Source organism: Ruditapes philippinarum, unplaced genomic scaffold, assembly GCF_026571515.1.
Source record: "Ruditapes philippinarum isolate M1 unplaced genomic scaffold, ASM2657151v2 ctg9_1_1_1_1, whole genome shotgun sequence".
Classification (NCBI taxonomy): domain Eukaryota; kingdom Metazoa; phylum Mollusca; class Bivalvia; order Venerida; family Veneridae; genus Ruditapes; species Ruditapes philippinarum.
The window spans coordinates 491,456-518,004 of record NW_026865571.1 but is presented as its reverse complement, the minus strand read 5'-3'; the positions used below and the strand labels follow the sequence as shown (position 1 = coordinate 518,004).

Below are 26,549 nucleotides of genomic sequence, written 5' to 3'. Positions count from 1 at the left end.
GTATAGAGTCAAATCCAACATTAATGTAGATTGAAGCAAATGACATTCATGTAGAGATTTAAGCCATTGACATTCATGAAGTGTGAAGTCATTGACATTCATGAAGAGGGAAGTCATTGACATTCATGAAGAGGGAAGTCATTGACATTCATGAAGTGTGAAGTCATTGACATTCATGAAGAGTGAAGTCATTGACCTTCATGAAGAGGGAAGTCATTGACATTCATGAAGTGTGAAGTCATTGACATTCATGAAGAGTGAAGTCATTGACATTCATGAAGAGGGAAGTCATTGACATTCATGAAGAGGGAAGTCATTGACATTCATGAAGTGTGAAGTCATTGACATTCATGAAGAGGGAAGTCATTGACATTCATGAAGAGGGAAGTCATTGACATTCATTAAGAGTGATGTCATTGACATTCATGAGGTGTGAGAAGTCACTAATCTTGTAGAGTGTGAAATCATTGACCTACATGCAGTCTGATTAAAATCAGTTCCTAATTAACGCTACGCATTATAACTTATGTAGATCTGAACTTAAGTCAGATTGATACTGTTGATTATTTGTGCCAAGTTATTTACAAAAAAATCAGCAGTAAAATCCTTCCCTGGAAGTTGCGAACTGCTTGTTGCGCTCTGCTTATCGTGTCATCGTGGTGATCATTTCTGCCAAATTATTTTTAGAAAAATCTTTAGTTTATCATTTACTGAGCAGACACGAAATTTGAGCTTTTTATAATTGACCCCTAAGTGTGACCTTGACAATGGAACCGACTGTTGCGCTTACAGGTCAAGTGATCACCATTTGTGCCAAGTTATTTCAAAAACTTTCAGCAGTTTAAAAGTTATAGACACGAAAATGCAATTCTTGATAATTTTAATTAATGCTCCACATCTTTTAATAGGAGAAAAAAAAATTAAAAGTAATGTGACCGAAAAATATACATGTACTTTCATTTACAAACAGAGCAGTTTTAGTCTTGGTTAAACGCATACAATGAAAAACTTATAGGAGCATGTATAGAAACTAATGTTTAGTTTGTCATAGATACATATGTAAATCGTCAGTATTATGTCTAGCTATGAAAAATGCATTGCAAACTAACTCGAAAATGCACTGAAAGATGATAAAGAGCACCTTGAATCAGGACAATTGATAAAATTGGCAAATAGATGGATCATAACTTGCTTAACAGTATTCTTCGTTAAGCCATTTGAAGATAATGGACAACATACGGAGAGTTTAATTGATTGGTAGTTTGCTTTGCTTAATTGTCGGACTTTGGATATGATCGAGTGTTTTGCTTTCATTGCTAATGACTGCATTATACAGGACAGAACCAAGTATGGTGATTTCCCGAGGATTTGGAATCACCAGAAGAACGCAGATGAAAATCAAGAGCCGAGAGACTTGTGAACATATATATAGCAAATCAAGTACAATCCTTCTTTAAAAAAACAAACATCATTCATAAAACTCAATCAAGGTTAAGACTACCATTTATGTCACACAGCACTAATTTGGCTATTCTATAGAAGCATGGCTAACAGATATAGATGCTGGTAAATTTGTTGGAACTGTATTTTTAGACCTAAAAATGCATTTTGATCCTGTCGACTATAACTTTTTAAAGCATAAGTTAAAACTTTGCATTTTTCAGATTAAAGTATCCTTCTTTTCAAATCTTATCTGTCAAACAGACCGCAAGTTGTTATTGTTGGACGTACCATGTCCAATAGCAGGCTTGTAACTTCTGGAGTTCCTCAGGGATCTATTCGTGTATGTATGTATGTATGTATGTTAATGCTTAATGAGGGTCCATCCGCCCTTCCGGGCACAAAAAGCAGCTTTCGCTGTCGAGTACGGACCCCGGACATGTCACCAGTCATGCCCTTAAAGTATGTTATAGTTCTAAAATGGTGACCTATTTGATTGGAATTCAGTAATTCACTGAATGAGCCCAAAGAAAATGCTATTGTTTTTAGATTTATTAATGAAATAATACACGGGAGGCCAATGAGACCATTGTGTGCATTATGTTGTTAAGTAAAAGAATGTGTTGCTGCCTAAAATAAAGGATCAAGAAGCGGACGGGTAAGGTTTTCCTGACATATAGACGCACGGACAAGCAATGGTGCTTCGGACCGGTGTTTTTTGGTTCGGTGCCACAGACAAGCAAAACGGACAGACAAGTTCACTCCTTCCAGTTTTCCAGCTCCGCCATGGACCATGGACTGCTTCCCTCATCTGGTGGGTCTAGAAGAACTCTTCCACGTCTTCGGTCTTCGAAGATGTCTTCTTTGACCTCCCCCCTTAATGCCTACTTTGAGAGTGCGACATTTTCGGGGCTTGGTCATTGACTTCTCATCCCCTCAGATTGGTCTTCTTCATCCCGTCATGTAGTTCTTCCAGATGTCTCAGATATATCGAGATAACCGCCTCATATGTTACCATCACTTGCATATCGATCCGACTGCCGGTAAGCCACAGACAATTTAGTAATTTATAAAATATGAAATGATTTCCGAAAGATAAATTCTGCCTATCGGTCCAATTTTGAATTTTGTTTTTTGAAGTATGGAAAGCCACATACGCATTATATTGTTTTAATTAAATTTATTTAGAAATTTATTTTCAGTCAGTGAAGTGTTGTTGCCAAGGCCGTCACAAAGCACTAGCAGTTTAATGGTGCCACAGACATTGGTTGCCACGGTCAATTTTGAATTTTGATAAAATGCCTAAATGATAAGGTAGCCTTCCTTCGGTCCAATTTTGATATTTAATAAATGTTATATAAAATTTGTGTACTCGGTCTTTTATTCATCAACGGCCCACTCTTAGAGCAAATTTTTATTGGCGATTTGCCTTTATTTCCAAAAGTAAAAATATATAAAAGTTTCTATTATATTCTACTATATATGTATCTGATCATGATTTGAATGTAGTAGAAAGTAAACTTCAACAAAGTTTAGATGCGAAATTCAAACAATATGTTAATCCATCCAAATAAAACAAAATACATGATATTATGTACGAAACTAAAAAGTAATTATTGTATATCCAACATACACAATATCCAAATTATATACCAGTATCTATTCTCTTTAAATAATAAAATATTATTTCAGAAAGAGAAGTGAAGATAAAACAAAATTTAGAAATAAATATCACCAAGAATACTCAAACTTTAAATCGCAACTTTTGTGATTTTAGGTCACAAATTTAGGCACAATTTTGGTTTAAGATCATAAACTGTTAATTGCGAGGCAGTCGGTGTCTTCATGATTTTTTTTTATAATTTTGTTTATTCTTATGCGACTAGCAAATAACACCTCATAAATAACACATTGACAATAACGTGATATGATAACATTTAATTAATAGCATTTTGTTGTTGTTGTTTTTTATAGAGTGTATGATATCTTCTTTATTCCTTCCCATCAGTTATATTTGCTTCAATTTGAATAACTTGATCCAATTACTTTCGTTATTTAAACTTTCTTTTAGAAAAGTCTTATCCATCTTCTGAATAGATAATATTCCTGATTTAATAGACCTCAATTTGGCATACTGCCCATATCTAAACCCTTTCAAAACATATTACAAATTGTAAATTTGTAAGGATTATATCTGATATGTCGGATTTTCATTTGAATTCTTTATAGTCACATAAGCGTTATTTGTGCAGTGTGGTGAAAAAATAGACGCCGTTACTCATTAAATAACCCAACATTGTAACATTGAATGTTCCTGGCACATTCCCGGCAAATGTGATTTTCTAAATAAATAAAAGATTCACCACTTTCATATCCGAATGTTTTATTCTACTTAAGGTGGTGCTACAGAGCGTGGACGATTATTGCAATTACTACTGGCTTCCTTCCATAAACAGACTCGGTTTTCAACATTTTATATTTTGCCGTGTTGGCCATCTTTACAGTTTCTAGTCAAACTATAAATTTTAGCCTTATGCAGAGGTTGTCCCTCCTTTCTAAAAGGAGCATGCGCTTTGTTTTGCTTCTGTTTTTAAGTCTTTTTTTCTTTTTTCCCAAACAGTCATCTAGATTAAAAGTCATCGAAAATAAAATTCGGCACATTTGATAATCAATTATTTACGTATTAGCTCAGTTATTTATAACCTTCTATACGTTTATATATGTCATACTTCTTTTCATACTTCCGATACATTATTCAAATGGTTTATATATCTGTGACATTCAAATACATCGATATATGTATTTAAATTTTACAAATATATTTTCATTTTGTCAAACCTTATGCGACTAACTTTCTATAATCTCCTTTTTCTGTTAAATTATAAAGAGTAACTAACTAAAACCTACTTTTTTATTGACTGACCTCTAATCATTTTTTTTCTCAATTTTTGCTATGTCATTGATTACATACAACTTTATAAAAAGAATATTAGCGGTCAAAGTGAAGCAGCAATATTTCAACGATTTTTATTTGCGTGTATTAAATATAATTTGGTCTGTTTCCGTCCTTTTATCAGGAGGTTGTTTGCAAAACACCTTTTCTATATGTCTGATTTGAAAACTTACTAAGCTCTGTCTAATCATTTCTAATAATGCCACTTATTGGATCTTTTCTTTCATTTGTGATTGTTTTGACTTCATTACAACAACTATTGTTGGTTTTATTTCCAACTCTTCTACTGTATACCCAGATTCATTAGCTTTAACTATAGTGTATACTTCACAAGGTTCCCTGTCGAATCCCTGATCATCTAGGTATAAACTCATCTGCTGATGTTTATAAATTCAAAATTTCTTCATTTCATGTGTAAATGTTATATTCTTATTCTGCTGACGCCGGTGCTAGGGGATGTTGACGTTAACTTGCATTTACCATTACCGTCCATGAACAGGTTCAATCAAACCGAGCATGCAACACTTTCAACTTCGCCGTTTCGACGGTCTTAAATTTAAAGACTATGTCTTTTTTTCTTCTATTTAATCATACAGAGCCTGCAACACTTTCAATTTTGCCGTTTTAGCGTTCTTAAGAGATTCTGTTCGAGTTTTGTTCCCCTGTTGTTCTTTTTCCTCTATTCAGTCATACCGAGTCTGCAACACTCTCAATTTTACTGTTTGGGCGTTTTTGATTTTTGTTGTTGTTTTGCTGTTGTTGTTTTAGCGCGACACATGTATATACAATACACTGTACATGTTTCAAGTCTTTAGATTTTTTTCAATTGAAAGGGTCAAATTGATGATCCTCATGACGTTTGTATTGCAATGGGTTGGCAAGCAAAATGTAAACTGATGTTATTATCAGATTTTTTTGTGGTAACGGTTGATGTCTTTGAATCATTCTTAACCACCCATTTCGTTCCAATCACGTATTCATGGAAGATGGATTCTGTACAATATTTAACCCTTTAGCTATTATAATGAAGTTTGTATTACAATTATTTTGATATGATCTTTAAATACTGAATGAAACGGTGTTAAAGGGGTAAAAGATGATGCAGATTTCCAAGTCCCTAATCAGCAAAATCGGACAAAGTCGTCTTCTTTTTTTCACTACTGGTGTGTGATCTCCATTTCACTTTTTTATTGAAAGACATTTTTATGAGCCTTTTTGTGTCTTTTCTGGTTTCTCATTAAGATAATCGGAACGCCTCCTCTTCACTCCTTCGCGTCAGTAATTCCCTGCTTTGCGTCTAAAAGTATACCATGATCGGTCTTAAGTCGTTAAAAGCAAACATTTGTTTCACCAAGAAACCTGTTATTCTTCAGTGAAAGCCATTTTTGTGGCATCTATAATTGTTCTTTTGTTGAAATATGAGGTGGGTGACAGTTATTTAAACATTACTGACTACTAGTATTCTGTATCCAACAGTACCAAACATGGCGGGATCTGAACTGAATTTACAGACACAACTATCTCACAAGTGCAGTTCTGTTAAGCTTTCTCCGAACTTTTCTTTAAAATCTAACCTTTATTTACACTGCAAAAAAAGTGTTGTCATGTTATAGTAGGTCTATGGGCTTTTAAATAAACTATGTTACCCTGAAACCCTGAAAATGTTTTACTTCAAACATTTTAAAATCTTCCACTTTTAAAGCTTAGCTGTTGTGTCGCATGTTCATAATGTTCATGTCTTCGGCTTGAAAATCAATATAAAGTAATAGAAGGACATGCCATCTATTTACATAATCACATATGTATGTTGTCCGATTATGTGTTTATAATTTGAAGTGTCTGGCAGTTTTTTCTGACTAACTAACTAACTAACTAACTAACTAACTAACTAACTAACTAACTAACTAACTAACTAACTAACTAACTAACTAACTAACTAACTAACTAACTAACTAACTAACTAACTAACTAATTATATATCTAACTAACTAACTAACTAACTAACTCACTCACTCACTCACTCACTCACTCACTCACTCACTGAATGACTGACTGACTGACTGACTGACTGACTGACTGACTGACTGACTGACTGACTGACTAACTAACTAACTAACTAACTAACTAACTAACTAACTAACTAACTAAATAACTAACTTACTAACTAACTAACTAACTAACTAACTAAATAAATAAATCAAGCTAAAAACGTCTTTCTTATTAATGCTAATAAATAAGAAAAGCGTTGATGCAATGCCACAGTTTTATTTTTCCATGTATAAAACAGCGTATGGTTAAGAAGTAGATAGAGAAGAGAACGTGAACTTGTTGGAGAAACGGTGATGATTGTTTATACTTTAAACAAATAAGAACAATGTTAAAACATGTCATACAGGGAAAGGTTGTTACATTGGTCAAGTTGTTACATCTTGAATAGTAACATTTTTATGTTATTTATGGCATCACATATGACGTACACACATTGATATTTAATGCCGCCATCTTCAATGAAGTTTCTTTGCATTTTGCATGAAAACAGAAGTTTTGAAATTGTGATTTTGAGCAGTGTAAGTAAGTATTTTTGTCATGCAAATTTATAATTTCATTGTCATATATTCAAAATGTTTTGAGATTCATATAATATATTGTGAATAAATTAGAAATTTAGAATATCTTCGATAACATATTGTAATTGTTCCCCTGCATGTTGCATAAGTACTGTTTTGGGGCAGGTTAACACACTTATTAAGCTCGGGTGAAATTGTCACAATGTTATAACGTTTCTCTATACTATTCTCCTAAGACCTATATATTGAATTCAAAAAAATAATATTGCTACAATGTCATTAGATAGCACACACGATGTATGTTTATCATTTTTGTGCTACTCAAGGTGGTCAAAAGTTGTTCATCTTATTATGGAATAGTGAGAAACAACTACTTAAGCAAAGGAAATCCTGTGAACATGATGTCTTTGGCAATTTATCTTAATCGCATACCCGGGGTACCTAAATTGATGTTAGCCTATGTCATGGCCATTATAAGACGTATGTCTAAGCATACGCCTTTATGAAAATGATGTCAACAGAATTTAAGGCTTATACTTGTATAAAATTGAAAAAAAACACTAAATTTAGATACGTATCGGTTGGTGTATGGGGTGTGTACTGCTTCAGACCCTTATCCGGAGGGCGTTGGTTTGAAACCAACCAGTGGTGAGATTCCCTTTTGATTCCTGTAGGACTTTCGGTTATAACACCGAAAAGGAAGCCGACTGGCGTCACTTTTAAAGCGCATGTCTGGAACGCCAACATGGGGATGACAACAATTGGAAAAGGAACAAAACCATACTCAGATTTCTAATTGAGCATCATTTTTACTCTTAGAAAAAATTGAAGTAGAATATAATGATAGACTAAATTAATATGCTTTTAATATCATCATTTGGTCATATGTAAAACAAAACTAAAATTTGTTTAATTAACGGGTCAATCATTAAACTACCATTAACGATAAAACTACACAATTTTGATTTTTGGTCTAAACTTATGAATACGCCGACTAAGTTCCAGGAGGATTTTGGTGGCATGCAAAACAAAAAAAATATCTTTTTTTTCTCTTTGCTTTGGAATATTAGAGGTGCGGTTTGGCGTTATGTACAATAGAGATAGTACAGTAGAAAAGTTTATAATATTATTTGAAATTGCAGGTTGACAACCTTTTTTCAACCCTTTTTTTTTGCTTTCTAGTGAAAAATACGTGTAGGTCGCAATCTGCACGGCGTAAATTTAAAGGTGCCAAGAATCATTGTCCTTATTGGTTTAGATACAGTCCACGTCTGATTGATATATAACACGCATATATGCTAACGTCTCTAAGATCTTTTTAAGGCGGCTATAGGCACTCAATGTTCACTTCCGTGGGTTCGAGAATTAGGTATTGTAATATTTACAATATTTTCGTAAATAAATTTAAATTGTCGGGATTGATAATAGAAAAGTTATACACATAAAAATCGGCACATCAATAAATAAAACATATAGGCCTATTAATTATGGTGGCTGATTTGGTACACTTTGCGCGTTGTGTTGTCAATAGCGACAACACAACCAATGTCTTTGTCGCCTTTTCGTGTTGTTGTCTTGTCGCTAGCAAAATGCGTCAAACGGTGCTTTGTCCCACTGTCGTCCAGTCGCTAACAAAGCACGCCAAACGACGCGTTGTCGTGCGGCTCGTTGTCGCGATGTCCCCCTGTCGCTTGTCTTATAAGCCAATCCTTCGATTTGAGCCGGGCGACAATGTGACATCGCGACAACACGCCGTGCGACAACGCGCCGTTTGGCGTGCATCGTTAGCGACAGGACGACAAGACTTAAGTCCGACAACGCGCCGTTTGCCGTTCTTTCGCTATCGACAACACGACGCACAAAAGCGTTCCAAATCAGCACACCATAGCCTATTGCAACTTTTTACAACGACACTTTAGACCTGTAGTAATTCCAACGTTTATTCTCATTCTTGGCCTGTTTGATGTTTTTTCATAATAAAGCACCAACTGCAACTTTTCGGTCCTTTCAGACATAGACGAGCGGGATTGGTCGAGCTCGAGCACCGAGAGCATATGCTAATTTCACACATGATGTCCCGCTTCAATTGATTTTTTACAGAGTCGTAAAAAACTGCATGGGTATGACATTGTGATAAAAATACTCAAGATTTACTTAAAATGTAAATTTTTTCGTGAAAAAATATGCGTAAATTTTTATAAAATAGCCAATTAGAAATCCGCCGGAGTGTAGGTAGAGGCGATCTAGGTATTGCATAAATTAGGCATGCGTTTCATTTTCACGCATTAAAATAATTTTATTTCAAACCAGATTGGCAATCACATCAAAAGGATAATAATTTAAGAGATTCAATAGATTCAATATTTAACGTTTCTCCTCACTATATCTATCTGGGCTAAATTGGATATGAAATAATGATTTCGATTAATCTTAGTGTTTCAACTTTGGATCGATTGGGAGATTTACTCACAAAATGATTAATTACTAAGAAATAATTATCATAATATCACAGAAACAGCAATTTTAGTACTTTGATCTATTGATAGTACATTTGGTCACATGACCCGGCGAAAACTAGCAGGTCCATGTGACCGCAACAAGCCAATCAAAATTATTGTTTTATTGTGAAGTATTCCGAAATACGGTGAACGGGAAAGTGATTATATTTTGGACTCGATTTCTTTTCCGAAATGCCAAATAAACCAAAGAAAGAGAAGGTAGGTCCATTGATATATTTGTATTGAAACCTTTCTAGAATTGGTCTGCGCGAAAATTCGGTCATGAAGGACACAGAAACGCGAAAAGCGTCCACTGTTTTCGCATGTTTACTGTCAAATTTATTTTGATGCCAATTTTCACGCTTGACTTCTATCTTATTTTTCAGACTACGACAAAAACTAACAGTAATAGTAAAACAACGGGGAAAGAGAATTCTGAAAATGCAGAAAATGAGGTAAAAATATCAAGTTATAATCTTTTATAGGAAGCAAATTTTCGACCATGATTTTGCATAGAAATCCAAAATGGCGGAAATCGAATTAATATGATAAGTTTGTTGCTAATAAGGTCTATCGAATAAGCAGAATTAACACTTTAGCTGTAGACATAGGAAAATACCAATTTATGTTGGGTGAAATGAATTAGAATTGCGAAAGCAGGTTGTTGTTAGTTTTATAGTTTGTCGATAAAAATTGTAGGACAATTTTCAATTAGCTACTCAACTAAGATAAGAGTTAGTTGATGTTTTCACTTTGTTTGTATGTTGCATTCAAAAAGGAATATTTACTATTTATGTTGATATGCATGGTAAAGCAATTCTAAGCTGTAACGGAATTCTACGTGTTTCACCGGTCAATTGTAAACAAACCACCCGTTAAATTGACAGAGGGCAGGTCGGGTATAATAATCTGCAATTCTAATTTCTATATCATGTCGGACTACAATAACACAAGCTGTATCACTAAAAGCCAGAGACTAAGCAATAACAGGTGGCAATAGCTGCGTTTAAAAGCCAAATCCTGAATAATATTACCGTCTATTTCTAATTCCTTGGCATAGAAATAAAACTGTGGGAGCATAGAGCAAAACACTCTTATCATGGTGCAAAGTTTAATAAATAAAACTTCACTCCCCGCCTTTTCTTATGAGTGTGTTTTTGCCCCGCAACCCCGCCAAGCTAAAACACGCTAATTAGCAGGGGCACAGTTTGAAGTTTAATAAATAAAATGTCACTCCAAGGGGCGCGGATTGAGATTCAAGAAATAAAATCGAGGGGACAATAGAACTTCCTTCCCCATATCACAAACTCCGCCCACCGGTTACGCTAAGGCCAGTAACCACTGGCTTCACACAAATCACTTGATGATGGTCTTATCACATGATTGTGTCAAGATGGCGGATACATCAAAGAAATCATTGAAAAATCAGGAGAAGCAAAATTTCTCTGTGTCAACTGATTGTCTAATCTTATTTGTCTCTCACTGCTGACTCAGGAATCATGTGGGATAAGTAGTGGATAACTTGTGGAGAAATTCGTAATTACACGTTAGTTGTTATCCAGGAAAGCAATTTAGGTGAATCCAACATAAAAATTTGTTAAAATCTAGGTAAAGAAAACAGGAAAACAAACAAACAGATGGTCAGACCCTCTTGTCTTGCATTCCAGATAATTAAGGTGTTCTGATTTGAGATCAAAATAACTAAGTATATATTTACTTTGGAGTTCAAGACATTTTAAAAGCAATTACTATAGCATCTGAATCTCTCTGTAGGGTGGGTTTTAAAATAGGATATAAAATTCCAGAAGCCAGATGCATTGCCAGTAAACACCAATGACATTCTATTCACAATTTTCTGAAATGAAAAGAAACAGTTGTACAAAAATAGAGCACAATGTACAACCTTTTCTGACTTCTGTAACTGAATATATAGTTTAAAAATGTAGAACATCGTAACTGCTTTGATTATACTTGTGATAAAAAATTGGGGTTGAGCAGGTACAAGGCTATCTTATGTTTATTCACGGAGAACCGGTTTTGTCATGTACATTGTAGGTGTCCACCATTGGTCTGATACAAGTCACTAGTTGTTGTCCTGCAACACACCTTTATCTGTTGTTTTCATTTAATGTTTTTGTTTTTCCTGTTTTCGAATACCAGTAAAATAACTTTAAGCAGGTATCAGTGTCTCATCTTCAAAAGTTGAAAGTGAAAGTAGAATGGCATCACATATTGCCATTAAACTAAAAATATGTCCATTGCTGAAAATATTTTAAGGTTCATTCAAACTCTCAGTTGTATTAAAAGGAAACGATTCCATGGTAATGTTTTGCCACATTATTATTGTACACAGTACCACACTTATGCTTGTCTCAAACTGGCCGAAATTGAGAATATCAATCTGAATTAAGTTAGCCATTAGTATCTAATTTAACATTGTTTAATTGTATTTATATATCAAAATATCTGCTGTAACAACTCCTTCTTCTTTATTTTTCATTTGTGCTCCAGGAACCTACCTAGTTGTCTAGAATATCTTTATGTTTCATCGATTAAATAATACTAGATTTCTTGATAAGAAAAGATTTTAGAAAATATCACAAATACTGCTTACCTTGCATTTTCAGTGAATGTTTTTAATTATTCTAGTACTACACATCAGCAAGTGATGTGAAAATAAAACAACAAACTTGATAATTTTAATATTAAAAAATGTCATTTTAAGGTTAAATCAACAAACCATAGTTTTGTATGACAATATGTAAACAAATGGAGATAGGGTATTTTGATTTGTAGTAACAGCTCCATCATGGTCAAGATATCAGTGGTTATGCTAATTAATGTATTTTGTTTGTAATATTTAATAGATACAAATGTATTTGTGACATACCATGATATTCCCAGTCCTTAAAAAGTTTTCTTTAGATTTCCTTTATATAACTTGAATTGGTTGTTTAAAATTAGGAGTGTCACAATATATCTGTGTACTGTGCTTGTTTATATTTGGTATTTTTAAATTAAAAAGAATTATTTTATTCCCAAAATGCGTATATTAAGTATTATATAGTTCTAGTTAATTGCAAATAGGGACTAGTGCAATTTATCACATGGTTTAGAACTTTTCCTTTGTTCTTACTAACCTATTATACTCAGTACACTTCAATGAGCATTTGAAAACTGTATTGATATATAGCAGTACAGATTTTTCATTGATTCATATAGCAAAAAAACTCGACTGTTATATATCGGTCGAGTTTTTTTCGCACCTTGTATATATCAATGCAGTTTTTTTTTCATAGAGGCTCCAATGGGGCAGTGGTAACGACCATTCCCAGTAGAAAAAAATAAAATAAAAAAATGGAATCAATAAAATAAAATAAATATATACAGTGTAACTTCTGAAAACCGAACACCTATGGGACTAGCCAAAATGTTCAGAATTTGGAAGTTTCCGGAATTCAGAAGTTTGGAATTATCTGAAGAAGTAGAAACACTTAACATCAACTGTTTAAGAAAACATGACGAAAAATATTTGAAGCTGATTAAGTTCATAAAATGACAAAGTTATAGAACTTTTAAAAAGTTTATAACTATGTTAAATATGATGGTAATATATAACTGAATTCGTTGATACAATAGCATAATGTTAATTAATACAATGTATCCTTTAGACTAGTAAATATCATGTTATGCCAGTCATAAACCTTTAGTCTTCGTTTTTCATCCTATTATACTTCTCAGTCTTTTAATTTTCATACCACTATAATCAAGTGTTTGACATGCTTGACAGGTTGTGATTGTAATAGGTGTCAAGATAAATGGTTATTATTAATTGGAAGATACTGACATATTGAAGATTTTACAATCACAAGTATCATATTCCTTCCCACCGTTTCATTTCCGGATTTTGGAAGTAAATTTCAATTGATATAACCCCAATTTTACCATAAAATCGTTCGGTTTTCAGAATTTAGAAGTTCCGTAATTCAGAGGTTTTAATTATAAAGAAAACAGAAGGAGAAATTTCGGGACCCTGAAAAATGTTCGGTTTTCAGAAGTTTCCGGATTTTAGAAGTTCCGGAATTTGGAAGTTACAATGTAAATACAATAAAAAATATAAACAAAGATAATTAATGAAATGAAATTTACTCTCATTTAATCAATAGGTATATCCGCTGAATGAATTATTTCCACTGAAAAAAAAGCCCTTTAATCTTGAATCAATCTTGGTAACAGTTTACAATCCGCCTCTAACATTGGATGTCTTTTGTATATTTTTTAACAACTTGAAAAACTGCCTTATCATAAATAACTGTAATGTAGCTAAGGATTTATTTATTTATTTGTTTCTATTACAAAAAAAAAGAATTCTATTACAAAAAAAGATAACATTATGTCATTGCAATAAAACAGTTATAGTATATGAAACTCGTTAGTTACGGGGGTACCACTGGCTGGGGCGACATCTCGGGATGTTTCTGCAATAAAAATTGTCTCAACCTTACGGCCTCGCCATTTTATAGCGGAAACACCCCTTGATGTCGCCCCAGCTAGTGTTATATCCTCGTAACTTACTTGTTTCATGTACTATTACTTAGACATAAATAAACATTGCATTGATTCAAGTAGAAACTGAAATCTGCTATAGATTATTATACACTATACAATACATAGATGATACATTTCATGTTTTCTTTTCTCAGCTTTTCTTTCCTGGTTAGTCAAATTGTCATAAATAAACAACTATGAGAGATAAAATATAGCCTAATAACCTCAGAATTTAATATTTTATAATGATTATATCTACAGGCAAAGAAAAAGGGATCAAGCCCAAATTCAGAGACACATCCGCCCACAACGTCTATAAATAAAATGAAATTTACGGGACCCCCTCATGTGAAAAAGGATAAACGACAAAATTCATCACGTTTCAACATTACAAAAAATAGAGAAATAGTTAAACTTCCTCTATTGAAAGGTAAGACCTATTTTGTATGAAAAAATGGAAATGTATAGTTCTTCATTACCTGAAACTAGTGGAAGCGTGGAGAGATGCTTTGATTAACTTGTTGTGACAACTTTAACAGATTGATACAATAGATGTACTGTCTGACATTTGAAGGGTTGAGGCTGTTGTTGATTCCTTTTACAGTTTCATTGCAGTATTTTTTCATAATAAGCATAATTATGTATCAATATTGGAAGTTAAAGTGTTGGTCAGTTGTAACTAGTACCATATTTAATCAGTTCTTTACTCTCATTGAATAATTACTGATTACTGGCTCAACATATGTAAAAAGCAGGAATTTTGGACTTGATTGTCTCATGGAATTGGGGAGCTGCTGACATGGCATTTTATTTTTTATGCACTTATTTTCTTATAGCTTCGTATCTTATGATTTATAGTGTTGAATAAATTTGGTCATTTACTTTAGTTTCTTCCTGTTTAGAAATTAAGAGTGAAATGAAATTGCTCCATCTCTTTTCCTTCCAATACATTTAATAAATCCTCAAATTTAATAAAGAAAAGCGACAGTATATCTTTAATAAGAATATAATTACCTTGCTATGTTTATAGGTATTACAGTACTAAATTTTGTGATTTGCAAACTTAATACATACATTTGTATTTTCATTTTCTTACAAAATGTCTTTGTCTGTTTGATCAATGGCTAATTAAAGCAGATAGTCTAGAGTTATGTGCCCTTGAGGTATTTACAAGTGGTGTGTTTTATGTCAAATTTTCTTCATTACCCGTCTTGAAATGTCAGTACCTGAAGATAACTTGTTATTGTTGCTCTAGTAGTATTTCAATTCCTTTGAATCTTTGGCAGTGTCTGTGAAAATAAATTTCCTTATGTGTTCACAGAATGTTTTTTTTTAGTTGAAATTTCTATACTGTCTTACAATTACTAAGATGAATTTCTGTACTAAATTTATTATTATTTAACCTTTATTTAGCAGCTAGTATATTGATAAACTTGTGGTTGCTTAAAAAAGGTGCAAGAAAAGTCTAGCCTATTGTAGGTTGCTGAATTAGTCAGATTTGATGCGTAATATTTCAAATGTTAAAGTATTTCATAGTCTGTTTAAGTTCCAGTTACTTAGTATACTAGATAAATTTATGCAGCTGTTGGTTCTTTTTACAAGACTCACCAGTTTACGTTTAACTAGGCTGGTCAAAAGGGGAAACATATTATATTATAATCTTTGAAAAAGAACGGGTATTTCACACAGTATATTTGTACATGGATAATTGAAATTCAATAGTTATTTGTGTACCTTCATATTATTATCATAAAGCTTTGTTTACAAGCTCTATATTTGAAAAGAATCCCGAACAGAAATAGTCGGAAACTTTTATTAGGTAATAATTATACATGGAGGTCGGGTTTTTACATTGAGGCAATGTTTACGGTATACTGGTCAATAATTCATAGCCACTGAAGAGTTTATATTCCATAGGTTATTAACTACTACACTGTATAAGTTTAAATTTAAGAGGTTAAAGAAATTCTTTTAGGTGTAGTTTAAACTCTGGCATTTGGATTGAAATGACTTTCTAAAACTGAATTTGAATTTGAAAATAAAAATATGCATTCTAAAATGTACGTTTTGCAGATAAAAGGTTACTGATTATTTAATCATACTAACTTTTTAAAATGGCTTCTTTCCTAGTATTTGATTGCTGAATGGTTTAGGATTAATTTTTGACTTTATTAATCTTCTGGTAAAATAAATAATTTATGAAACTGTTATTGCTAAGTATGGTACGACTGCACTGGTCTTACTCTTAATGTTTTAATGTAAAGTTTGGTCCCAAATAGTTCTCAGATTTGCATACTTACGGAGCTACTTTATGTGAAGTAATGATGGCTGTATTTGAATTTTACATAATTATATTTATGTTATTGAACCTTCGCAGTTTACTGCATTTAAACATTTTACTGTTGAAGCTAAAGAAAAGGAATTTAAAATTGTTTGACCACATTTTAATTAAGGCTTTTGTTACACATTGTTTTCGATATAAACGCTTTGTCCCCATTTAATTTAATGCTATGAGAAAAGTAATATTACTTGATATTTAAAGTAGCAAACACTTAATAACAATTGAATTTTTTCTTTAGAGAGGAGATCTCCCTAAATTATGTATTAAAATATTCATTTTCAAATTGCTCGTTAATAATTAGCTCAGAAGTTGCATACTGATCAAGCTATAATTTTGTTCTATATTTAAACATCCGCAATGTATTACAGTGAAGACAATTACTATCACTGGGTCATGATGTCAGAGATTTGCATTTTGCGTGATAAATGAGAAAATAAGATCACAGCTTCCTTGTTATAAACTAAAGATATTGACAAACATTAAGAAGCTACCATTATATAATATAAAGTTATTGTGTGCTAGTATCATTTTACATTTACATCTCCACACTTGTTGACAAACATGTTAAACATAGCTACCAATATAAAGTTACTGTACTTACTTCTCCATACTAGCCGAGATGTATCATAATTTATTAAACGGATAAAGATTCTTTTTTTTTGTTCAAAATCTTCAGCTTAACAGTAACCCTGCTAAAATGTTTTTGATTTGTCCAGCATGATTGTTGTAATGTTAATATAACTATGAGATATTTAGATATAAATAACGGAAATAACAAAAAAGGATAATTTTAATAGTTATTGCAGATGATATCTGAAGAATTTTTCTGGAAAATTATCATAATTACATGTTGTTTATGCATATGAATGTGTGATGGTGTGTTAAATGATTAATATACAGTGACATGTAAGGTTTATAGTCTTCACTGGATATGTTAAAAGTAAGTCACTATACCAGCGTGCTTGATGGTCGTCAGTCGTAATTTGTCATTTTTTTAAGCAGAAGCTTACTATATACTTTATTTATCTCCATTTCCCTTAATTACCAAGTGACGTAAATAAGATTATATTGTTGTCGTGTACATAAATTTTAGGTGTTTTAGCTGACAGAGCATTTTTACCGAGTCTGTTTAAAGACAGCTTATGTGTATGTACATTGTAGTATAAATAATTGTTTAAAGGTCTAACTTAAAAGAGGAAAGTAAAGATGTTAAAAAAAATAATGAGAAAGAAGTAACTGAGTAAAGTAAAACTTGGCACTTGTATATATACTTTTTACAGTAACTGAACAAGAGATATTTAGGTCTGGTCTTTGTTGTTTTGACTCTGTTGTGGGGAAAAAAAGTGTTGTAGTTTACTAGGATATAACACTGATTCTAATTACAGCTCTGTCACAACATCACTCATTAGCTTTTCTATCAATTCATTCTGCTATGGCAATGTAGTTTTGTTAGACTTGATGGTAAATATGTAGCAAACTGATTTCTCACTTCAAATGATGATGTATAATAATATTAATATCAAATCATTGTGAAAAAAACACAATAACATTTATCAATTTATTTCAAAAACTGTAATAACTATACATTACAATGGATCTGTAAATCAAATGAAAAAGCATATCATTGCCATAGATCTGCTCATGATACAACATGTACATAGAACCAGAATATAAGGCTCATGATACAAGATTTACCAAGAACCAAAATACAAGGCTCTTGATAAAATATGTACTGAATACTGGAATACAACACTCATGATACAAGATTTAACAAGAACCAGAATACAACGCTTATAGTAAAATATTTACCAAGAACTAAAATACAAGGCTCATAATACAACATGTAATGAGAAATGCAATACAAGGCTCATGATACAACATTTACTGAGAACCAAAATACAATGCTTATAATAAAATATGTACCAAGAACTCAAATACAAGAAACAACACGAATGGAGAAAGAGAATACAAGGCTCATGGTACACCATAAGGTCCATTTACTGAGAAATGAAATACAAGGCTTACAATACAACATGAACAGAGAAACAAAATATAAGGCTTATGATACACATTTACTGTGGTCTGAAAGACCAGGCTTATGATATTTCATGTAAGGAGAAACAGAATAAAAGGCTCGTGAAACAACTTGTTTGGAGAATTAATGTTAAACTCAGCTGTTTTGAATCCCACTTATTTTGATAAAATATTCAAAAATTAGAAATTCAGACAACATTAATTTTGTACATGTCATCACGTCTGTCAAAGCACATTTAATTAACAAAAAATATTGATTAAATGGTAACTGTACAAGGAAATGATAAAGGTTAGTTAGGAAACAATCATCAAAAAGTATATTGTTATTGCGCCTTTCCTGAAACCACCAGCTTATTAATTCCAATTGTAGATCCTCGGACCATTTTTACTGCAGAATAACCAATGACCACATTGATTTTTCAGAGCACGATCAAGATATACTGAAAATTGAGATGGCCACATTAGATACACCTAGACTTATGTTATTGACATCAATGAATTTTTTATATTTATTTTTTTTGTCTGAAATTTCTTTTGATTACTAGTATATCCATGAATATGTCTGTTTGATGCGCATTTTCATTTCAAACAGTCTACAAAAAGGACTTACTGTGTGTAAGGCAGTATACATGTATACTATAATGTTTGGGTTTCCCAAAGATATATTATAATGTACATACAAATAAACAACAAACAAAATTTTTTTACATATTGGAAAAGGATGTCAACGAAAGACAAGTCTCCTAAAGTTTTCAATACAATGCTCTGGTTTTGTGGTTAAGTAGTTTGCCTCTCAACTTGGGGAATAATTAGTTTGAGCCATTTTGAGGTCAAAAACATATATCTGACGCAGGACTGGTTACCGCAGCTCTCTCAGAAGCAGACGGGTTGAAACAACAAGCTTCCTTCTCATAAAGCTTAAATAAATAATTTTAAACTAACAGAAAGCAGGTTTCAAATTAGTTTCGAAAATAATGCAACCGTCTCTGAGTTTATAATCATCTATGTAAAGAAAAACAACAACATTGGATATATGCCATTCTTTATTTATATAATCAGTGAAAGCTAAGTGAGTATAAAAGCTGTCAATAGGATTGCTGTAGATCTTAAAATTTACCATGTCATTAGTATGTAGATTAGGACATTAAATTCTAAGGTCAGTCAAAGTTGAGAGAGTCATATTCATGAGTATTTGAATAATTACATTTTACTATCTGACAATAGTCATAAATATTGTATTGAGTGTAAGGTATGTAATGGTTAATTATGTCATCAGCAAAATTGAGCCGTGTCATGACATAACCATTATAATGCGTTTGCGACCAGCTTGGATCCAGACCAGCCTGCGCATCTGCATCCTATTACAAGTAGAGAAACTGATAGCGAACAGCATGGATCCTGATCAGACTGCGCGAATGCGCAGGCTGGTCTGGATCCATGCTGGTCGCAAACGTATTACGTTTGTTTTGTCGTGACACAGCTCAATTATGTCATCAGCAAATAAGCTGTTATCAGTTTGCTGATTGTAGGTGTCTGTATATTCACACGGGCAGATTCCCACAATAGGGCTTTGTTCAGCTTTCGCAAGATACTCGATGATGGGAATATTGCCTTCAGAAATAAATTCCATCATTAATAGCTGGGATTGATTATGAATTGAAATGGGAGAAAAACTAATGTAAAATATATTTATGAAAATTACAGGTAATAAATAGGGTAACTTGAGAATATGCTATTTTTGTTTATGTGCAATATTTATTAGTAAGTCACAAGCTATTGAGGTTTTTGTATGTTTATTTTTCATATGACATTGATCAGACCTTGATATAAATAAGTACTGGAATATTTTGGTATATAATATTATGCAAATAGAAATTTTATTTTGGCAATTTATTTCCAGTTTAATATTTTACTGTTATAAATATACATACAATTTATCACAATTTTACATACATGCATTAAAAGTGTACTGTATATGACAGAGCATTCAGAAGGATAGGACTTGAAGATGTTACAAAACTATAGTGGACCTTCCCCCTAGTTTATATGACCTTTTTTGATCGTTGACAGATCTGGAACATCTTCATACCCAACTTTAATAAAAGAAATTTTCTCTTGGAATATCTTGTCAGAAAGACATCATCCTGATGAAGTTGAAACAATGTAATACTCTCAGGTTGATTTGTGTGACTTAGATATTAAATTTAATGCTAAATACCGCTAGAGCAGCATGTTAGAATTATAGCGGAGAAGAAAAATGAAATGTTACATTACTTTGAATAGTATACTATTGATAAAGTCACTATAGTTACAGAATTGATTTTTCATTGGCAGGTAGAATTATGGTTTTTTCTCAAGTTTATACTATATAATAATATCCATGCACCTGCCTATCTAAGGGGGAAGAAAGACAATGCTATAAGTTGGTTATGTAAAGTGATTACTAGGTTAGAAAGTATACATGCAGATGTCTCTTGTTTCACCATCAGTCTGATATGCGCGGATTATTGTCGCAATGACGTATTCCTTTGCAAATATCAGCCAGCAGTTCTGTAAAGGTACTTTACAATTATTCATTCGATATTTTATACAGGGAGATAGCAAATAATTGTACATTTACTTAATGATTAAGTTCATTGTAGGCTACATGTTGTAATGCATTTGTTTGTTCAGTGCTTGTATTGGTAGAAAGTTTAAACTTTGAAAAACATGTTGAGAAAGAAAAAAAATCTCGAATCATTTGAAAACTAAGAAAGTTCCAAATAAGCAGTTGTTATAACTTGTTAGTTACTCATACTTTATGCATTGTGTGTCGAATGAACAGATTCTAGGAAGAAAATGTAATTATACTGTGTATTTTCGACTTTTAGGAGAAGATTGTCAGTGATTATTGGGCCTGTTTAAAACAGCTCAGTTAAGATAGGAGGATATATTACCAGCATTTCTTTTATGCTTTTCCTTGATTGAATCAGTAGTTTGAAATCTTTATTTCCCGGTATTTTAGCCTTAGTGCTTACTTATTGGCAAAAGTAGGAGACATTTACATGTACTTGAGTTTGGTATTCTGTAGGAGAAATAGACAGTTTTCTTCAAACACAAATAAGGTTTTTGTGTCATGATTTTTTTGTGTGTGCGTAGATCTTATCTGATTAAATTCATGAATCTGGAAACAGGAGCAATATAATTGACTGATTTCAAACTCAAGGGAAACTTGTTTATCAAAGTTCTTGAGAAATAAAAATTCTATATTTTTTTTACATCTTTCTCGTGACATTAGATCATGAAGCTATATAGATTTAGGTTTTCAGGTTTCTCTTGTACATTCCACAGAGAGATATAATCTCAGCTCAAGCAACTAATTGAGGCATTGTTGTAGGATTGGTATTCTGCAAGATTTGTTTGAAAATAATTTTCATTATTATTTTTTCTTCTTTCTTCTGACTTCCAAGGAGTGGTGAAGATATATTATTTAGATTTATTGTTAGGAAGGTATTCCTAAGAAAAAAATCTGTTTATTAGATTGATGTATGTTTGTTTGCGCCAGTGGCTGGGTGCCTTTGGATCATTTGTGTGGAATAGTGACAGTTGGTTCTCATGTTACTTATTATGTAATAAAGAGGTCTATAAAACCCTCCCACCAGTAAAGCTGGAAAGTAGCCATATGACCTATACTGTGTTGGTGTGAATGTTAAAAACCCAACCCCTAAAAAAAAATTGTAATAAGGCCCCTAAGTTTATGTTTATGATCCGTGCCTAGTGTGTATATAAAATATGTTTTATATGTTTTTGTTTCAGATGCTACCCCGGCAGAGAGAGAAGAGCTGTTTATTCAGAAGCTACGACAATGTTGTGTTCTATTTGACTTCATGCAAGATCCACTTAGTGACCTTAAATGGAAAGAGGTCAAACGTGCAGCACTCAATGAGATGGTTGAATTTGTAACACAAAATAGAGGGGTCATTACAGATGCAATATACCCGGAAGCCATCCATATGGTAATAAGTTTAATGTACATTTATAAAAATAAAATACTGAAATTCACAAATATAGGGGGAGACAAATAAGTAAATGAGACAAGGTTGTGAATTTGACCCTTAAAATTTATAAACTGGTCACATTTAGGATTTCAATTAGAGGAAAATTCTTTGTTTTAGGTGTATAAAGTGTATAACTGTTTACAGCCAGTCTGAAGAAGGCATTTCAATAATATCCTATTTTTTGCCAAAATTTCTCAAATGTAAGAAAATATGGGAAATAGGGGGAATTTATCTTAGGAAGGCAGAGGAGCCAATTTTGCCATAAAAGGCTGAAACTCTGAAAGCAAAATTTTTGTTTTAACTTCTATCTGCATGTTTACTTGATGCTCCCAGTTGTTAGATTATGAATAACTTTTCTATTGATCGCACCAAAACTGCGAAAAATTGTTAAAATCTTATAAACTTTAGGCATATAAATGTCAAGAATAAATACAACTGTTGTAGAGTTGTAATACCAGTGTGAAAGTTGTAATAGCTATAAGCTCAAAGTAACCTAACTGTGAAAGCAACTATTCCTTTAAACACAGGGTTTCTTTGTCTCACTGAAAGGTCAAATATTCTATTTAAAATTTGAGTGCTTATTGCAATAAATGACAGGAATATTTGACCAGTATAGAGCCAGGCATGTGTATTACATATTTGTACAGTCTGACTGCACCCTATACTTTTGGCTGTTTTGATGTTGAAGTTCTTGAAACTGTACAGTAGACAGTTATTTGTAACAACCCAAAGGCTGAACATGTTCATTTCATAATAAGCAGGTTGAATACCAATTAAAAAAAATCTCTTGTTTTGGATGCCACGAATAAGGTAAACAATGTGACATAATCTACCCGTTTGGTTATTTTAGTTAAAAAATATACCTTTCAATGTTTTTTCCCCCCAACTATGTATTTCAGTTTGCTACCAATTTATTCCGAACGTTACCTCCATCATCCAATCCTAGTGGTGCCGAGTTTGACCCAGAGGAGGATGAACCCACCTTAGAAGCCGCCTGGCCACACTTACAGGTAATAGTCATGTTTGTGACAGTTGATAGGAAAATATATGTATATGGGTTTTTAGCTCGACTATTCGAAGAATATGAGAGCTATTGTAGTCGCCCCGGCGTCGGCGTCAGCGTCCGCGTCGGCGTCTGCGTTGGTTAAAGTTTTTTGTAAAGTCAAATATCTCAATTATTACTTGAGATATTCAATTGAAACTTACAATACTTATTTATAGTAACAAGGTACATCAGATTGACAAGTTGGATAACTCTGCCTACAATATTGACAGAATTATGCCCCTTTGGAACTTAGAAATTTTGGTTAAAGTTTTTTTGTAAAGTCAAATATCTCAATTATTGCTTGAGATATTCAATTGAAACTTACAATACTTATTTATAGTAACAAGGTACATCAGATTGACAAGTTGGATAACTCTGCCTACAATATTGACAGAATTATGCCCCTTTTTAACTTAGAAATTTTGGTTAAAGTTTTTTGTAAAGTCAAATATCTCAATTATTGCTTGAGATATTCAATTGAAACTTACAATACTTATTTATAGTAACAAGGTACATCAGATTGACAAGTTGGATAACTCTGCCTACAATATTGACAGAATTATGCCCCTTTGGAACTTAGAAATTTTGGTTAAAGTTTTTTTGTAAAGTCAAATATCTCAATTATTGCTTGAGATATTCAATTGAAACTTACAATACTTATTTATAGTAACAATGTACACCAGTTTGCGAAATTGCATAACTCTGCCTGCAATATTTGCAGAATTATTTGCCCCTTTAAAACTTAGAAATTTTGGTTAAAAGTTAAAGGTCTTCAAAGATATTTACTGGAAACTTTACACATGCACTTAGGGTCATAATTGGAGGGTCATAATTGTATGTCACTGACCAAGTTCCATAACTCTATCTTGCATAAAGGCTGATTCATATCCCCTTTTCCACTTAGTCTTTTGGTTAATGTTTACATGCAAGTTTTACATATCTCAATAACTATTAAAGATATTTATTTAAAACTTCACATATGCATTTAGGGTCATAATTGTAGGTCACTGACAAAGATCCATAATTCTATCTTGCATTTAGGCTGATTTTTCTCCCCTTTTTCAACTTAGAAATTCATGGTAGGGTTTTGCTTGTAAGCTGTTATCTCAATAACTACTGAAGGGTTTGTGCCTTTTTTGGGACACTTTTATGCATTCATAATAATAAATCAGTCATTTACTTGATAAAACATCTTAATAACAAGCCTTTGTACCTTTTCTGTCAAATTTATGTATTCATAGGTAATTAGTATTATTATACTCAATAAAACACCCTTGTGACATTACCTTCCGAATAGTCAAGCCAATACTGTATAATTAGACTCTCTCTAAGGCCTATAACATGAATTTATAAAAAAAAATTAGCCCTTTTGTGAACTTAAAAAATTTAACATTATCAAGGCTCCTTTACTATCAAGCACTAAGAATAGTCGAGCGTGCTGTCCTACCGACAGCTCTTGTTTTTTTGGTAGAATATTAAAATAGTTTTGTATTTTTTTCAAACGATTCAAGATTTTCAAGACCTGCTTCATTGTTCTTTTTATGATTTAATATGAGGAAGAACCAGATGGGTTCAAAACCGATAGATCTTAATTAAATTAAAATTGTACATATTAATCCATTGTAAATGTGTGGTTTCTATGTATTCTTCCATTTCAACATGATTTCTCATTTTTTCTTCACTGTTGGTTGAGGTTGGCTGTTGTATGAATTTTGATAAAAGATAATCCATTGTTTGAATCAAATTTGATGGCATTACAGCCGCCTGGAATTATCCTGTAATAGTCACAAACTTATATAATCCTTAAATGCTTCCCTTGTGGTCAAAATATAAAATATCTTGTATTATCACATAAACCACGGCGCAGGAGTGTAATAAAGCCATTTAATAAAAATGATATTATGCTAGTGTTATAACACTTTGACATTAAGTCATTTGCGCAATATAGAAACATAGCTTTAAAGGGCGCTAATGTTAGCGTAACACTATAGGCGCGTCATTGAAAAATTACATATTTTAACAGTTTACTGTTCTTATTTTATATATGTGATAAATAGAATATTATATTCGTGTAGATTCAATACTAAATTTATTGAACTCGTTGAATAAAACAATATTATGCTCGCCAGAGGCTCGCATAATATGATTTTATTTAAATTTAGTATTAAACTACACTCATTCAGTATCCTCTATTTATTTTTTAGAAAAGCCCAGTTACGGTTAAAAGGATATAAAGGCTATTACATAAAATAACTTGAATAAATTTTGAATCTTTTTTTAGAGATTTTAGTTTAGAAGAGTGCCAATAATGTTCTATTTTGGTGAGAATGGTAACTAAGACTTATTGATAACTGCAAGCTGAAAATAATTTAATCTTTCAATTCTCCTTTCAGCTGGTGTACGAGTTTTTTCTGCGGTTTTTAGAGTCTCCCGATTTTCAGCCAAATACAGCTAAAAGATATATAGACCAGAAGTTTGTTTTACAGGTATATATAATATATAATTGTTATATCTGTGTTATTTTTTGCACTCAAGAATAGATAACATTATTGACCAGAAGTTACTCAATGTCTTTTACTTACAATGACTTTTAAACTATAGGATTTTTGGACTGAAGTTGAATGGTGTAACATTTGCTATGGATGGTAACAATATTAAAAACAAAACAAAAAAACCTCTCAAACTATAAAGATAAATCCAGAATAAACATGTTCTATTAATTGAAAGTGAAAGTGATATATTTCTGTGACACATCTATTGATTACAAGTGCAAAATATTACTGTATGTGTATTTAAATTCGCGGAAGCAAATTTTCGCGGAAAGATCCTTTTTGGGGGTCTATACAAATATTCGCGCTATTTTGAATTCGCGGAGGTGACTGCCGAAAATCTAAAAAATAAGGAAAATTACTGTAAACATTGTGGGAGTTCATAGTTATTTTCAATACTAGGTGTCTAACAATACGCTATTGTACGGAAAAAAGAAACTGTCTAGCGGACAGATTTTAGCAAACAAAAGAATGCCCGTTAACGTGCATAATTATTCATAGTTTGCGTCATAAACATCTTGACATCTGATAAGATAA

The 26,549-nt window shown here is 32.4% G+C and overlaps 1 protein-coding gene across 5 annotated transcripts in view; it reads left to right on the top strand.

Moving 5' to 3' along the window:
• Positions 1–9,537: 9,537 nt before the first annotated feature.
• LOC132729560 (serine/threonine-protein phosphatase 2A 56 kDa regulatory subunit delta isoform-like) overlaps positions 9,538–26,549 on the top strand; it is a 44,781-nt gene continuing 27,769 nt past the window's right edge. For all 5 annotated transcript variants that reach the window (XM_060715341.1, XM_060715342.1, XM_060715339.1 and 2 more), the window contains exons 1-6: positions 9,538–9,677; positions 9,845–9,913; positions 14,268–14,436; positions 22,177–22,376; positions 23,318–23,428; positions 25,857–25,949. In XM_060715341.1, the coding sequence (XP_060571324.1) occupies positions 9,651–9,677; positions 9,845–9,913; positions 14,268–14,436; positions 22,177–22,376; positions 23,318–23,428; positions 25,857–25,949 (669 nt within the window). In that variant the 5' untranslated portion in view covers positions 9,538–9,650. The remainder of the gene's footprint in view (positions 9,678–9,844; positions 9,914–14,267; positions 14,437–22,176; positions 22,377–23,317; positions 23,429–25,856; positions 25,950–26,549) is intronic.